Here is an 18057-nt window from a genome sequence, read left to right on the forward strand (position 1 = left end):
AACAAAACTTTTTTGGTCCAGTGATTTAGCCTATGGTATGCACAGGGTTTGAGTTTTGGCAGTGATTACAGTATTGCTCATGTCAACCGTCTCTCCCAGTGCCCCTCCTTACCGCAGACCCTCCGCTCCAGCGTCACCGCGAAAGTTCACCCCGGTCCAGTCCCACTCCGACGCGCACACGCCCACACGCACAGTATCCACGCCGAGCCAGACCCGTCTCCCCACCCAGTCCGCAGCCTCCTCCACCGCAGGACCTGTTGGATCTATCAGCGGGGGATATTGATCTCCGTGCACTCATCTCCGTGCACTCCGCATCACATGTGTTCATTCATTCATCCGCGGGTGTTTTTCACTGTGTTTGTCCATTATTTTATTGCGGCTGCAAAACTTTTCTTTTTTTTTTTTTTTTTTGGGAGACTTTTTTTTTTTTTTTTCCTCCTGCGCACAAAGTCTGGATCCCCGGCACTGATGCGTAAATAAACCGCGTGTAATTGAAAAATTCCTCAGTTGTATGGAAATGCACGTTTGGTGGTGAAATGAATTAATTTGAAGGAGCGACTCTGCAAATCAAGGTACAGTAGTACAGTTTTTTTTTTTCTTATCAGCTTCATGCATTGCATTGTAAGCCTCCAATCTGTTCATCTGGAGCCGGGAAGCTTTTCTTTTCCTTCCAACTGTGCAGAATTCACTTTCTGAACTCGTAAGCAGGCCTGCAGCTTGAAGATTTATTGGCCATTTGATAAAGTTCCACTATTTATTATTCCGTCGCCCGTGCGCGCGTGTTGTCGTGCATGCATGTGGATATGGAACTAGAGCAGAGAGAGACAGAGAGAGAGACAGAGAGAGAGAGGGAGAGACAGAGAGAGAGACAGAGAGAGAGAGACAGAGAGAGAGAGAGAGACAGACAGAGAGAGAGACAGAGAGAGCGACACTGCGAGAGAGAGAGACAGAGAGAGCGACACTGTGAGAGAGAGAGAGAGAACTTGGAAGTAAGTGGCAGTATGTGGCTTGCCTTGTTGGCTTAATTAGCTGGTGCTCATCTGTAATGAGCTTTCCCTCAGTCTCTCCTGTCCCCCGCCCCTAAAAGTTAAAACTGCAGTTTGTCCGGCTGACATGGAGATGATGGAATTTTATGTTTTTACGCCACAGTTAATGGCTCACCTGTCAAATAAAGAAATGTCTGCATGACTTCATGTCTACCTGACTGTCGGATATGACTACGAGCTGAGGTGATATATTCTCGTTATATCTGAAATGATGAAGGTAGCTATAGGGTTACTGTATGAAGTTGTATGACAATCCCCTCTCAGTACCTGAAGGTTAAGCAGTTAAAGTGTGAGAGGTGCCGAACAAAAAAAGTTTGTGAAGCCTTCAATTTTCCGAACGTCTGCATAAATTTGACCCAAAATGTGAATGCATCAGTAGCGGTAGAAAAAAACCCCCAAAAAACAGCAAAGTCGATGAAGAAGATGCAGAAGTTGAATCTCCATGTCAGCTTCTCCCAACGCTCGACGTCGGACTTTTTGCTCAATAAATAATTGAAAAAGTTGAATGTTTAATGTGCTTTAATTTTAATTGGGGTTTTAGGTCAAATTCATGCGGAAATTCACCGAAGCGCCACTGTTCACAGTCACCCCCAACTCACACACACACACACACACGCGGTTGACCAGGTTGAGTTCCCTCGTTCACCAGTAACCAAACTGTTTTGACCCCTGATTGCGGCGAGGACATTGGTTGACATCTTCTGTATCTGACATTTTTAAAGGGGAAAGAAAGAGAGAAAGAAAGAAAGAAAGAAAAAAAGAAAGAGCCCTCTATTTGGCACCAGCAGGATGCTTCCTGCAGCCAAAATCTCAGGACCTGTTTGTTTTTCCTCATCGTTCCGCAGCAATCGCCCCGGCGCGCCTGAAGGAGCCAAGATGCGACAGGACGTGTGTGCGACGGCCGCGGCGCTGGCCGCGCTGGCGCTGGTCCTCGTGGTCCCGGCGAGCCGGGCCTGCCCCCGAAGCTGCAACTGCTACCAGGCCAACGAGGTCCACTGCACCTTCCGCTCGCTGCTCGCCGTGCCCGGCGGGCTGCCTGCCCGCACGCAGCGCATCAACCTCGGGTGAGGGGACGCGCGCGCCCACCTTTCAAGGTCGTTGCTTGTTTTGAGTTGGTGAGGTCATCGGCGAACACGCTGTCCCCTCTGCGCCTCCACAGCTTCAACAGCATCAGCAGGATCCCTGAAAGGTCGTTGGCCGGCCTCAAGAGGGCGGAGCTTCTGATGCTCCACGGCAACGACCTCCATCGGATTCCAGACGGGGTGTTTCGAGATATGAAATCACTGCAGGTAAACAGGGAGAGGGGGGTTGGGGGCAACAACAACAACGACAACGACAACAACGACGACGACGACAACGAGCCGTTCCTCCTTCAAGCCATGAAACTTGAATAAACAGGGGTGTTTGGTTTGGTTACCAGCGGGCCGGCCGCCGCCGCCGTCCGTCTGTTGGACGGCGGCCGATGTCAGGCATAACCTCTGGGCCTTTCATCTGATAAAACCTTTGTTCCGTTCCCGACCGAATCAGGTCGCTGACGCACCGAGCGATGCCTTGATTGCAGGGGAATCAGTCTTTCATAAGTCGCGAGCGTTTGAATTATTCGGAGATAAAGTTTATTGCCGGGCGCAGATGTTAAAGTCGTACCGGAGGCGGGGGGCGGGGGGGTCGGGGTTCCACTTCAAGAGTTTCCCTTTAATCACGTTCCATGTCTGCGGGGCGAAGAGGGATCGCAAAAAAAAAACAAAAAAACAACCATCGGGTTTCTTGGGTTTCTGCCCTATTTCAGCGCCGCTCCGCCGAAGACAACTCCGATCTCAAACGCGCACATGTGCAGTGCTGGTTCCGAGTGTCGCCGGCGAGCCGAGCGTTCGACCAAAGTGGATTCACAACGTCACACGGATCCACATTTTTCTACAGGCGTGGTGCGCTCCATCAGAGGACACACCATCCATATGTGTGCCATGCGCCCATCAGGAATCGCTGCAAATACATGCAAACCTCGCATTCCGCCGTCCCATTTCGCACCCAACATGCGATTCCAGCCACCAGCTGTGAGGCGGTTTTTCCGTTTGCTGCTATTTGACATAAATATTTTCGAGTTAAATATTCTGAGCCTATTTTCCAAACTTTGTTTTTTTTTTTTGTTTTGTTTTTTTGTTGTGTTTCCCCCCTCCCCCCAGCTCATGCATAATTTATGCCAGCATTAGCATTGGTGAGAGGAAGCGCATCTCTCACAGCGACTGGAGGGCAGAGTTAGCAGTCTGGGGGAGAAGCGGTATTACTCATCCGGCAATTGTTCCCCTCAGCTCCTCGGCGGATGCTAATATATTTGCCATCGAAAGTGATAATGGAAGCCATATTTCTACGTGTTGACATTCTCACATGTATCTGTCATTCGCTGGAACAGTTCCAGCTAAGTGGTCTCCCTGGGCGGCAGATCCGTCATACATGTTTGCCCAGTCTAGAGAGAGCCGCGCCGCTGTTGTGGTGCTTTCCTGCGTTTGTTTAGGCGCTAATAAATGGGAGTTGCGGAAAGAGACTTACCTGCTCATTCAGGTTCCCATTTCCCGGACACACAAAAAGATTGCGAACCTTGTGTGGTAAGCAATCTGCTATTATTTCCAATTTGACTAGACTAATTTGCACAATATGTCGGAATATTCCTTTCTCATTACACTCTCCTGATTTGTAATCCCTAAATCTATAGATTTTGCATTTAGTCATTTATGATTACAAGAGGAACTCCCGACTCGGCCCGTTCTTTAAAGTGGATTACTGACGTTGATCTTGGTGAGCAAGTCGTATATATCCCTTCTCTTTTAAGGGACGTGCTTAAAAGATGTTCTGTCCGCTGTTCCCTCCGTCAACGCTCTGCTTCCGACTCCCAGTTGGTTTCGCCGCAGGCAGGAAGTGGATCTTCATTTGTTCAGCGACGTAAGCCTCATGTCCCAAAATCCCCCCCCCCCCTCCTCCTCCGCCGCAGGTATTAAAGCTGAGTTACAACAAGCTGAAGGAGATCTCCTCCTCCCGGGTGTTCTCTGGCCTGACCTCGCTGCTGCGCCTGCACTTGGACCACAACCTCCTCCAGCACCTCCACCCCCAGGCCCTGCTCCAGCTGCCCAGCCTCAGGCTGCTGCGGCTGCAGGGGAACCGGCTGCACCAGCTGCACCCCCACAGCCTGTGCACGCTGTCCTTCCTGAATACATATCACTACTCCACACTCAGGCAGGTGGAACGCGTCACCCATCCCCGTCCAGGATATTTCCTTCATTGGCTTGTGTCCATATTTTAAATTTCGAATGCCTCGCGATAATAACTAGAACGCTGATGGCGATAATGGTGATGATCGTCATCCGTCCGATGCCTTTTCCCTTTTACCTTTCATTCCCACTTCATCTCCCCCCCTCCTGCCTTTCTTTTTGCTTTCTCCTCCTCACCCCAATCTTTATCGTACGCCTCTCTGCTCCTCTCCCCAGACACCTAGATCTGTCCAACAACAGCCTGACCACCCTCTCCAGGGAGGTCCTGGAGACGGCGCCCCTGATGGAGACTCTGGTGCTGCAGGCTAACCCCTGGAGTTGTGACTGCAGGATGAGCTGGCTCCTCGGTTGGAGCGTGGCTCACCCAGGTTGGAAGCCGCGGTCATCGAAATTCGGCTTTACTGTCATATAACGCCATGCTGCTCACTTTACGCCCCGTTGCCCTTCACTCCTTTCACACTTAAGAATTCTTTGCACAAAGCGGTGTTATTAAAGGTATGCTCGTGAGGGATGACAGAAAGGAGACAGCGGAGGGGATTAAGAACACTTATGTCAATGATTTCAACATATAACGAGAGGATTCAGTCGAGGTGGCAATCCTGTACCGGGTTTTAGGTACTGTTGCTCTTGGGCCCAAACCTTTTATCTTTGAAAGAATCAATCAATCAGTCAATCAATCAATCAATCAATCAATGTGCATCGGAGACGCTGTGTTTTGTTTCAGTGGCTGAAATTATATGTGAATAAGGTATAGGAAATGTTTTTGAACCGTCAACGTCGGATCTTTTTTTTTTTTGCCTGAGCATCATAACGGAGCCGATAATGGAATGCCGACTGTTAATTACAAGGTTCGATACGGTAACACCTCTAACACCACTCTACCCGCTGTTCATCATTCTCTGTCCTTCCCAGCCTCTCTCTCTCTCTCTCTCTCTCTCTCTCTCTCTCTCTCTCTCTCTCGCTCGCTCTCTCTCTATCTCGCTCTCTCTCTCTCTCTCTCTCTCTCTCTTAGACCCATCAGCTGTAATTCAGTTTTGAAATGAGGGTGGATTGTGACACCTTTCTCATTGAGATACCAGATTTACCTGCCATGACTAATCTGTTATGACACCTCTAACATGTGTTGATATCTTAATTATACAATGATTTATGGGCTATTGAGTGTATGTGGAATAATAAATTGATGTGCATTACGGATTTGTGAGTACTTGTGGCAGCCATATTGTCTCTACCATTAGATACGGTTGATGAATGGTTCATATACCAGGTATGACAGGCTTGAATAATGTTTCACAACACGGATGTGTGCAGATATCGAGGATGTGGACTCATATATTATATGTAGTTCCTAGGAGGGGGTGGAAATTCGACAGGCTGACACAATTGATCGTCTGTCTTTGTCCTTGCTTCTCTTTGTCCAATAGGGCTGATGAAATGTCCCGAAGGTCCTCAGTGTCCAGTCTGTTCTTCGCCCAGTTTTCTCCAAGGACGGGGCCTTCTCCAGCAGACTGACCTATCGTGCACCTCGCCCATTATCTCCTCCCCGGGAAGAGACCTACCCTCAGGGTCGGACCTTGGGGAGACTCCACCGGCTGAAGCCTTCAGAGAGCCTTTAGGTGCGGCTTCTTTGGGTTTATCTGACCAACAGGGGAACAGCGTTGAACTGAGCTGCAGTATTTCTCACTCGACCGACTATCCGGATATTACTCCTCCTCCCGATTTTTCCTCCTCTTCATCTGCTCCTCTCCCCCTTGCACTCTCCATCTCTCTGTCCCTGGACTGTCCTGTGGAGAGCAGGGGCTATGAGAGCCTTTGGAGGATTCTGGCTTACTACAGTGAGATTGCAGTTCGTCTTGAGAGGGAGATTATGCTGAGTACAGCCCCAGCATTGACATACCGTTACAGGCAGGCGGGAGAGACAGAAGGATACTACCATACAGGAGTCACAGCTTCAGTTAAAGTCAAACCTAACTGGTTGTTACAACCGGCTATTAGCATTCAACTAAACAGACCCCATTCAACCAGACACCAAGTTCAGCTTATACTGTCGACAAGAGTGTCTGCCCGTCCTGACTCCATTTCTCATACTGAGTCATTCTCATCCTTAACGTCCAACTCTTCTCTTCATCCATGGGTACGAATATCAACCTACCATACTGCAACAGCAGTTGCAGCAGTAACAGGAAGCAGGATAGAGCTCTCATGCCCTGTTATCAGCTCTGGTAATCACACTATACAGTGGATTCTCCCAGATGGATCCAAACTAATCCCCCCTTACAGCAGTCCAGATGGTAGGTTTCGGGTCACAGAGTCGGGTTTACTTCTACAAAGAACACAATTCTCAGACGCTGGGATATACCATTGTGTGGCCCGGGCGGGGAAAGATGTAGATGTTCTCCGTCTACGCCTAGCTGTGGAAGAATCCTCTGCTCCGCCTCCTGGAGAGCAAGTAGGGCCTGTTGTGACAGGATTCGTTGGGGAGCCCGTCCGTGTGCCTTGCAATGTGTCTGGTTCTCCAACACCTGAAATCAGCTGGGTATTACCAGATGGAAACATAGTAAAGCGTGGCTTGGGTGTGTCAGATGGAATTATTATAGACTCAAATGGTAGTCTGTCCTTGCCTCATCCTTCTCTGAATGATATCGGCCATTACCGTTGTACAGCGGTCAACCAAATAGGAGTTGATTCTCTCTCCATGCGACTAGACTTAAATCCACGACCTGCCCCGTCTCTGAGGACTTTTTTCCGTAGTGGACCACAATCAGCTTCTGGCCGCTCAACACGGATACGAGCCCCGTTGCTACGGGAGACTATGTTGGAGGAGGGATCGGGAGCTGAAGAGGAAGATGGAGAAAAGTTGCCTATTATTAACAGGAGGGGCCCGAGGCCCAATGGGCCTCCCATAAACGGACGTTTTCCAACAGGACACCCCCGCAGACGTGGGCATGTGAGAGGAGGTCGACCGAGACAGGGTGGGTTGCCATCACCCACCTTTGAACTGAGGCGAAACCGCTTTGACGGCAGACAGAGAGGTAGCACAACCAATCAGAGGATAGACCCTCAGAAATGGGCTGATCTTTTGGCTAAGATACGCCAAAGGACCACCCTCAACACCACAAGTCAACCAACGATAGAAGCAGAGCCCACATCCCAGCCCTCTGGCAGAGAAAAGAGCAGAGAGGCAGAACGAGATGAGGGAGATGGCGATAGCGGCAAAGAAAAAGAGGATGTAACAAGTGATATTAAGAGAGGAGTGGAAGGAGGGGAAGAAAGGGAGAATAAAAGAGAGGGAGAGGTGGAGGTTGGAGTGGAGGCGGAAACCGAAGGGTCTTCTATTGATGACGCCGGTCTGGAAGAGGAAGGCTTGCAGCCCGTTATCCAGGTAAATATGGACACACAGACAAACAAGGGGATAAAAACAAACACCTTCTCAAACACAGAAAGAGGCGCAGGAAAGGAGAAAGACACAAAGGCAGACAAACAGAAAGGCAAGTCAACAGAAATCTCCGGCCAGGACAGAGAGAATGAGGCGGTCACGCAGACACAGACAGTAGCAAACACAGTTACTCAAACAGCCTCAGTCACATCCAAGCCACTCTCCAGAACCAATGAAATTGGCCCAGAAAGAGGTGGAGGACAAGGACGACAACCAAATCCTAGCCCATCTGCCGCCGGGTTTCACAACCACAGGCAGAGAGTCCCAGCCAATTTACTACCCAATTCACGACCGCAAAGCCCTTGGAATGCTCGTAGGCGGGTCGGACAGCGCAGACGAATCATCAACCGGAACAGGGGGCGACCTTTGGCTCCACCCCAGCCTCTCCCTGACCCCACCAACCCGAGGTCACAAACTGTCACTCCCGACACTAACTCCAACCAAATCGATACTTTGACAACTTCTCTTCCAGGCATGGTTTCGACACGGATCGACCCTATTAGGGCTCCCAGTGCAAACCCAAATCGCTTGGAATCCGACCTCCTTTCTCCAACTCTGTCAGGCGTCTCCCCCTCCTCTCTCCCACACTACCAAACCGCACCTGCTTCCTCGCCTTCTTCAGTGCCCCTCTCCTCAGTGATCCTGCCCTCTGTCTCTCTCTCCCCTTCCTCTGCCATCCCAATACGTACAGACACTTTAAATCGCTCATTTAACACCCCGGACAGAGTGGAGAGTACTTCTTCTCCCCCAAAGACGCAAATGCCCGTGCACCCTCGCACCACGATGCCGCATACACAAGCCATACAAACACAGGGACGTACATCCTCCAGCAAAAACACAGATATAACCACAAGCAGACACGTTGAAGAGGACAGCAAGGGATCCGTCTCATCAACCTCCCATGCATCAATCAATTTTTCTGCATATCCCCCCTACCCAATCAGCAGTACTGCCACCCATTCTACCAATGAGGAAACGCCATCAACCACTCCTGTGGCAATTACAAACACCCGATCTACTAGCAGCACTAGAAGCAACCCCACCACTACTGCCACTCCACCTACTACATTCAGATCTCCCACCCTCTCCACTTCCACCACCACAACTGTAAAAACTACTTCCCCCAATACTTCTTCTACGGCCAGTACTACTACTACTACTACTACTACTTCCACTGCAATCACAAATTCTCAAGATGCTCGTAGTTACAAACTTACTACAACTCCTCACACTACAACTGTGAGTACGACTTCTGCTACTATTCCCACCACGACCAAAACCACAACTACTCCTACGACCACGACAACTACACCGTCAACCACCGCCGCAGCCTCAACCACCACGAGCACAACGACTCCCACCACTTCTCCTCCTCTTAGTGAAGCTCACACCACTACCGCATCCAGCAGCTCCAGAGAGTCCTCCAGCAAGAGGCCAAGCCCAGGGCGTGTTGATCCCAGAGAGAGGCCTGTTCCTGGGGTTCTGAATCAGAGAAGAACCGGTCTTGACTGGAAGAACCCTGCAGCTAATTCTATTCCTGATTCACATAGCGGCCGGCCACTTCCGCCATCCTCCCCTGCCCTCCCAGCATCCCCTGGGGTGAGTTCATATGCTGTTCATAGGAGCCAAGTGTCATATGATGGATGTTTGTTGGTTTTTAGCTGTGACAGTATCCCAGTTGAAGTCATTACAGGATGGAAAGTATTCAAATTAGACACCATAGTTCTAATTTATTTATTTTATTTAATTATATAATATATTTAAGTTATTATCTATTTGTTCGCTCAGTTTTCACATTTTTTTTCTTGAGTGTTAATTAATTTATTCAATAGTTGATTAGTAATTTCAATTATTTATTTTTTCTAGTACTCACTGAAATGCACGCACAACAGCACGGTCAAATTTGTTGCTGACGCCACTGTTGAATGATAAAATTGGATTAGATTTATTTGCAACTTTTATTTTGGCTGTTTTTCTCAGTATCTATCTAAGAAAAAAAAACATTTTTTTGTGAGTTCTTGTCCAGCAAACACACACACAGTGACATGACCATTCAGAGATTATGATGAAGGAAAAGCATCCCAGGAAATGCACAATAGTTTAATCTGTCTCCCAGTGACCCGTTGTTGACACCCTATGGGCAATTTCATGGATAATCCTCGACTGTGATTGAGGCCCCTTAATGATCTTAAATGGAAATAAAAAGCATGTGTTTCATAATTAACAACGTGATTTACTTACTTTTACCCTAATCCTAAGGGATTAAAGATAACTGGTTATCAATCAATTTCCAGGGCTCTGGTGGCAATCCCGTACCGACCCATCCACTAGGATCACCGAAGGTGAGTTATATTGGATCCAATCAAGAGATTCCACATTAATACCCTCATTGCATTCCAAAACACATCCGTGCCTTTTGGGGAGAAAAACACAACCTGAAACTTGTAGAATGTTATTTTGCATTGTCAAAATGCAACTCATCACTCAGTAATATTTCACAGAGGGCTGCAATGACAATTTGATGAACAATCTAAAGCAAGTTTTACTTTGAGTTGTATAATCATTACATTGGGATTACATCTATTTCCAACATAGTGGTTGTTTTATCGTTGTCATTGCTGTAAAAGTAAATTACATTTGTATCTTTTTTAATGACTAATGACAAATTACAACCAATTTGTTTGTCGAGCACTCAAACTCCAATTAATCTACCTTCTGTAAAAGTCACAGTGTTTTGCTCATAATTCTTAATATTGATTTCTGTTGTGAGATGGAACCCTGACCTGTGCACCTGCACACTTCATTGACGGGTCTTTTTCCAAGAGTGTGGTGAGTGCCCCGAACAAAATGACTATTTTTCTACCTCAGGTCCCGGTTGTTCGATCCAGACCGAGGATCGCTGACCCCCACATCAGGACCGTGTCCGTCCCAGCAGAGAGCACTGCCAAGCTGGCCTGTGAGGCGCAGGGACATCCTACACCCGCAATAACATGGACTAAGGTGTCCACAGGTACACACACACACACACACACACACACACACACACACACACACACACACACACACACACACACAATTTAATTCATTTTAGCAAGATAATTATTTGAAAATTAGCATATTCTATGCTACATGTACATATGTATGATAAGACATATTGAATATTAAAAAAGTCTTTGCATGATAAAATTCACAAATCTATTCCTATAATTTATCTATTCAATAATTTAAAGTTAAATCTGCTCGAAAAATAATAAAAATAACCAGGCTTTAAAATGGTTTTTGGAACTCTGTAAATACTCAAACATACAGTTGATTTACAGTACAGTGCCAAAAGGACTTAACACTCACACCCAGCATTACACGCAGGCACATATACAGTACAATGACCTTCTCTTCGGCCTCAGCAGAAATGGAAAAATAGCATTGAAAGAAAGTCATGGAAGAATTTCTGTGCTATACAACTGAGTATTAGTCCAATTTCCTTGTGACTGCGTCCCTCCCTGGACCTCCTTTCCTCTTCTGTGACTTCCACTTTTTTCTCTCCGTCGCGCACCCTCCCTTGGAGACTGTCCCTCTCTATTCCCTCCCGCATTACTCTTACTCTTTCTATGATTTCTTTTTCTCCCTCTCTCTCCCAGGAGCGGTGATGTCAGCCAGCTTAAGAGCAGAGCGTTTTGAGGTCCTTCCAAATGGAACCTTTGTCATCCACAATGTTCAGCTGCAGGACAGGGGGACATATATCTGCAGCGCCCAGAGCTTCCTGGGCCGGGACAGGTAGGACTATGTATTCTAGATGTGAATCAATTTTATAAAATGCTTTCAATTTAGAATTAATCTCCAGGGGTATAAATATTTACAATGTTAATGAAACGGATACAAGGGGTACTCGAGCTGTGTCTAATTTTATGTGTTATGTTTTCAAATAAAGCTTTGGATTTTTTTTCTTGCTGAATAAATATTTCCTCTTTGTGTAACAGAGCAACATTTTCTACATTTCTCAGTGAATTTAATCCGATATTTGACGAGTTCTGCAATCGACTGGGCTCATGTAGAGTGTGAATAAGGGATGCAATGACAGCTCAAACCCACCAGAACCCATAGATTTGTGACACAGAGTGTATGTTTTCTCGATGTAAAATGTATATTTGCAGGATGTTTTCAAGCAGAGGTGTGTTATTGAGTTAAATTGCCGCTTTTTCCTGTGACAGGATGCTCACCACCCTGGAGGTTTGGTCCCGTCCTCCTCGGATGCAGTCGGCCAATTACAGAGAAACTACCATTCACCAGGGTGGAGAGATTCGTTTGGATTGCCAGGCGGAGGGCATTCCAGCTCCTCTGTTGTCCTGGGTTCTGCCTGACAGATCTGTAATAACTTCTAACTCCTCCCGGAGTCGGGTGACCATGCATGCAAATGGAACGCTCCACCTCTCGGTGACATTGCCATCTGACCGGGGTGTGTATCGCTGCGTGGCCTCCAACTTGGCAGGTGCCGCTAGTGCTTCTGTGCGCGTGCACATATCGTCATTGCCTCCAATGATGCATCAACCCAGAGAGGAGCGCTTGGTTTTGGCTCCAGGGATGCCACTTTATGCCCTCTGCTCCGCCCGGGGTGCCCCACCTCCAACACTTCGCTGGCGAACCCCGGATGGGACACTGCTTCGGCCTTCCCAGTTTCTCCATGGCAACCTCTTTGTCTTGCCCAATGGGACGCTGCATATTCGAAAACTTGGGCCCAAGGACTCTGGGAGATACGAATGTACAGCAGGTAATGCTGTTGGTGTTGTGAAGAGGACGGTGAGGGTGGTGCTGAAAGGGAGTGCAGAAGATAACGGATGGGCGGTTGGGAGAGCAGGAGATTTGGGAGAAAGGGCAACAGGAGAAGCTGTTTCTGCAGTTACACAAGCACCTTCGGCAACCCACCCCCGAAAGGGCAGCGCCCCTTCTCTGCAGCTTCATCCCTTTAATAGGTCCAGGACCTCCCTGCTCTCCCCCAACTCTCCGCTTTCCTCTCCCCTCCCCGAACCACCCAGCTCTCCTAAACCACTTCACAGAAACAACACTGGGGCCAGCCAAAGAAAATCATCCCCTCTCTCCCCGTCTAATCCCCTCTCTCCCTCTATCCCCACAAACAAAACCAAAGTCCCCCTTCCTGTTTTAAACAACACACGAGTGCACTCTTCCTCCCCAGCTGATAAAATTCAGCTGCCCCCTTCTTACCCCTCTGCACCCGGTTCCAATCTCAGTAAGGCCCACATCATCTCCACTTCGCCCTCCGTCACAACGATCCACCACGGGGGTAACCTGCTGCTTCACTGCTCGGTATCGGGCAACCCCACCCCAACTGTCATCTGGAGGACACCGCTCAGGAAACTGGTGGACATGCATTTCAGGTACTGGAGCTGTTTCATTTTTCGGGGGCGAAAATGATATTAAGAAGAACAGACTTCCCGTCACTACTATCAACATTTTTTTTTTTTTACGTTTCTAAATCCTGTGCCCTTCTGTTCGTGTGTGTATTTGTGTGTGTGTGTCGGTGGCCAACAGCTTTGATCAGCGTCTGAAGGTACACCATAACGGCAGCCTGTTAGTCCACACGGTGACGGAGAGGGACGCTGGCGACTACCTCTGTATCGCTCGCAACAAGGTCTCCGATGACTACCGTCTGCTCCGCGTCACCGTGGCCACGAAGCCGGCCAAGATCGACCCCAAGCAGCCGTCCAACAAGATGGTGTCATTTGGCGGGTCGCTGAAAGTGAGCTGCAACCAAAGAGAAACTGTATTCTGTCTCCACTTTGCCGCTATCTTCCTTTACATCTTTCATAATGTCACTAAACACATCCAGTTGTCGGAAATTGGTTGTTATTGGAGGCACGTTGGTCTGGATGTGTTTATTTTTTTCTGTCTGTCTTATTTTGTTAGATTTTTTTTCTTGTGTTTTTGTTGTTGATCTATGAAAAGAGGGTCCTCCTCTCCTGGCCCGGAAAACAAACATTCTCAGAACTATGAGCAATTGTTTCTCCAATTCAATTCATTACAATAAAAACCACGTAACCCCGACAAATGAGAAGTAATGTGAATATGTGAACAATAATAATTTGGCTCCTTCTAGGTGGATTGCCTGGCATCAGGACTGCCGGACCCTGCCGTCACTTGGAGCCTCCCAGATGGAACCATGGTGAACAGTGTGTTGCGAGGGGAGGATCAAGGACGGGCACGTCGACTGACAGTGTTTGATAACGGGACATTACTGGTTCCAGCAGTGGGTATGGGAGAGGAAGGGGAGTATACTTGTTATGCAAAAAACCCAGGAGGGCAAGACACCATGAAGGTAAGGGAATTACCCACGCAAGATATATAATTTAATTATTCGGGAACAACAAATAATAAGCATTAGCATTCTTGACTTATATAATTGACTCATTGATTCATCCATTCCATCAAGGTCAAAGTCCATGTCATGCTTACCTCTGCACCAGCCTTCACCGATGGTCTAAGCTATCAAATCATCAAAGTGAGACAAGGAGCCACCGTTGCCCTACGATGCCACGCCGCAGGGGACCCCACCCCCACAGTTACTTGGTTCACTCCAAACAACCGTGTAATCCCTCGAAGTTCGGGCTCCAGGTACTTTTCCGAGCGGGTCGTGGTCCTTTCGGATGGAGCCATGGAGGTCCGCCTGGCCCAAAAGGGTGATGCTGGGAACTATACCTGCCGAGCGTACAACACGGCTGGGGAGAGAAGCCGAGTGGTTGGCCTCGAGGTCGAAGCTTTCAATAACGGACACAGTGGCAGGGTCAGCAACGGCCGTGGCAGTGGGAGTAATGGGCATAGTGGGGCATTTTATCAGCATGGAACAACCAATGGAGTTATAAGCAAATTTGGCAGTAATGGGGTTGGTAGTAGCAGCAGTACTAATAGTCGGGTAATCAACACTATACCAAGTTATAATATGAACTTGACCAACAGTGGTTTGAAACCTGCCAGTGGTGCTGACAGTAGCGTTGGCGTCAACAGACCTATTAATGGAGTTCTAGCACGACTTGGTAATGGTGTTATCAGTGTGGGAGTCAGTGGGGCGAGCAATATAGCCATTAAACCAGGAGACATTGGATTAAATAGATACAGAGGCATTTCAAGTAGTAGTATTAGTGCAGGTAACAACCCAGTTGCTATTGGAGAAGTTGGTGAAGGTGGGATAGCCAGAAATAGTAATAATGAAGTTGTTAGTGGTAGGAACGGTAACTACACAAACTCCGGAATAGTCAATGGCAAGACAAGTGGTGCTACTAGTAATACTGGAGTTATTAGTAGCAGCGCGTCTAGTTCTGGAGCTGGGACTGGCATAGCGAGAGGAAATGTTTTGAGTAGTAATACAGGATGGACTAATGGAGGAACCCATTTCCATGGCAGGTTTCACGCTAACGGTGGTAGTACGTCTCATCAAGGTGTTGTTACATCAGTGAAACAGAGAGCAGTTAAAGGCCAAACCGTTATTTTACATTGTCCCTCTCATGGGTCCCCTCTGCCCCGGCTGTCTTGGCTTCTCCCTGGTAACGGCATCCTACCAGCTCCTTACTATGGCAGCAGGCTCACTGTGCACCGGAACGGCTCCCTGGAGCTGCGTGGTGTACGTGCCAGCGATGGTGGGACGTTGGTGTGTGTGGTGCGAGGAGACAGAGGGGAGACAAGAATACAGGTGGAGTTGACGGTATCTGACGCAAAAGAGGATCCAGCTGCAGAGAGGCCTGCACCCGAGGGCCCAGTTTCGGTCGGGCCACCTCACGCCGGAGACCCACAAACTGTTCGAGGTTCAGTTGGCTCCTCCATACCGCGACCGCCGTTGCCTGAGACACTTCAGCCAAGAAGCACAGTTACTGAGAAACCTCCACAGAGGAGCCCACTTTTACTGAATCCACAGCGACCAGTGGGCCTTCCGCTGCGCCCCGAGAGCCCTGCATCGGAGCCGGTTAGTGGCAAGCAGCAGCCTGTAGTGAGCACCAAAACAGGCTCTTTGGTGAGCATCATTAACGGAGAGAACCTTCGCCTATCCTGCCCTGCCCCTCAGAACCCTGGTCAGACCAGAGGAACTCTCTCCTGGACCTTGCCCAGGGGCGAGGTGCTTTCCCGGGGCGAGAGTGCTGACTCTGGAAAGTATTCTGTCCTGGATGAGGGAACGCTGGTGGTACAGCAGGCGACGGTGTTCGACCGCGGCTCCTACTCGTGCCGATCAACCAGCCATGACTCCTCCGCCGCGTTGGTCGTCACGGTACCTGTGATTGTGATTGCCTACCCTCCGCGCATCACAATGGGTCCCTCGCCTGTAACCTACACACGCCCTGGGGTTGCTGTGGAGTTGCCCTGCCTCACTATAGCGACGCCTCGGGCGACAGTTACATGGGAGACGCCGGACCTGTCACAGCTGAGGGTGACGGACCAGGCACGCATCTACGGCAATCGTTACCTGAGCGCACAAGGTTCCCTGGTCATCCAGAACCCATCGAGTCGGGATACGGGCTTTTACAGATGTACAGCCAAGAATGTCATAGGAGCCGACACCAAGGCTACATACTTGCATGTTGTGTAAACAAGTGCACCTGCACATACATGTACAAAGAGACAAGTACAGACTTGAGTGCACACACGCACACACACAGACACACACACACACACACACACACACACACACACACACACACACACACACACACACACGCACACACACACACACACACACACACACATACAAACACACACACACACACACACACACACACACACACACACCCACAAAGATATGAACCAAACCCTTACCAATGACTCTCTCTCACTGAAGGATAGCGTCTTACGCTCCAAGTGGGATGTGACCTCCCTTCATGCCCAGAGGAACTGCAAAACGATCTTCTACGTGCAGAAGATACTGTTGAAACCAAAAGATGACTGATGTACCAATGTAATATATATGTCTTGTCCCTTGTCTTTTAATGTGTGGCTTTTTATTGTCTGTTTTTTTGATGTTTTGTATCACAAATTGCAGGAAGCTCACCTATTATACGTATATGCATTTGTCTCTGGTAATACTTTTAAAGGGCTTTCTGCATAATAGTTTTTTGGAGACGATGATAACGAAACATATCGGATCTTTTCAGGTGGCTAATGTTATACTTGCTGTGCCTTATTTTGCCTGTTGTATGGGCTTATCAACAGTTAGTTAAATTATTATTTGTAAAAATATATACAGTATGCAAATGACAGCACACAGCACATTCTGTTAGACTGTTGCAAATCCAAATCAGGAAAGATTTGACTGGGGAACAGAAACAGGGCTGTTTGATTGGAAGTTCCTTTTTTGTTTTACTAAAAAAATTGTCTAACCATATCATTTTTAAAAGGCATTGGAAAAACACACATTTCACACACAATTAACTCTGTAAATCATTATTGCCAAGTATGTTTAAAATAGAACAATCACTTTTACAATCAATTGTGCTTCCAATGAAAATGAATACCTGAAATTATATACAACAAATATTGACTTAACTTGATAAAAGAAGGTCAGAGAATTCAGTGCCAGTTTCTTTAGAATAGTTTGGTTTAATCTCGCCATGACCCACTTCTTGGCTCCGAACAGCCCAATTTCACAATCTCAGAGCCTGAACACCAGCATCCGACCTCACTTTGGAAAGATTGCTATTCCCATCGCTGGGGCACCGCTCAGAGGTGCAAAGTTGGAGCAAAAAACACAGTTTGAGCCAACTCTTTGGAGGATCGTATTTATGATTATCATGATATTAAAGATATACATGCGCTTCCAGAGCCCGCCATGTGCTCATGTAAAGGAGCTCGGAGCTCACGCCGGGCTCTGCTCCCACACCCTTTCTCTGTTGTTGTTTTCATGTTGTTCTTAAATTATTTGTCTTTTAAGAGACTGTTTCTAAGACAGCGGTGTTTGAGGGTTTAAAAGAGGTATGTTTGTGACGTCTTCCCGGCCGTCGTGGAGTGTTTGCTTTGTTTGGATCAGCTGTTCCATTTTATAATAAAAAACATGAAAACCAACGCCGGGTGCTCCGTGGTGTCACGCTCCAGTGTCAAGACGCTTCCTGCCATGTGCGTGGCCGAGTGTGAGAAAGAGAGAGAGTGTAAAAGCTGATGGTTAGAATATGAAAGCTGGGAGCGATATGTTTATAGATGTTTATATGACAACAGAAAACCGTTATCCCCACATCAACTGTCAAACCAGGAAACGCGGTATAAACACATGGAAATGACATCACGTCCTCTTTGGGAAAATTTGGGAAGATGCATACTGTAGCGGCCT

General features: G+C 48.0%; 1 protein-coding gene across 1 annotated transcript; it reads left to right on the plus strand.

The window, feature by feature from the left end:
* The first annotated feature begins 472 nt into the window (after nt 1–472).
* On the plus strand, nt 473–17787 carry LOC307244561 (matrix-remodeling-associated protein 5-like). The gene is made up of 13 exons (XM_080019784.1): nt 473–572; nt 1892–2110; nt 2206–2335; nt 4030–4271; nt 4523–4674; nt 5731–9341; nt 10037–10084; nt 10611–10752; nt 11381–11516; nt 11951–13132; nt 13287–13494; nt 13852–14070; nt 14185–17787. Exons 2-13 carry the CDS (start codon nt 1923–1925, stop codon nt 16324–16326), a joined length of 8400 nt encoding a protein of 2799 aa, XP_079875910.1. The 5' UTR covers nt 473–572; nt 1892–1922; the 3' UTR covers nt 16327–17787.
* The last annotated feature ends 270 nt before the right edge of the window (nt 17788–18057 follow it).

This window comes from Zeus faber, assembly GCF_960531495.2.
Source record: "Zeus faber genome assembly, chromosome: 18".
In the NCBI taxonomy this organism is placed as follows: Eukaryota; Metazoa; Chordata; class Actinopteri; order Zeiformes; family Zeidae; genus Zeus; species Zeus faber.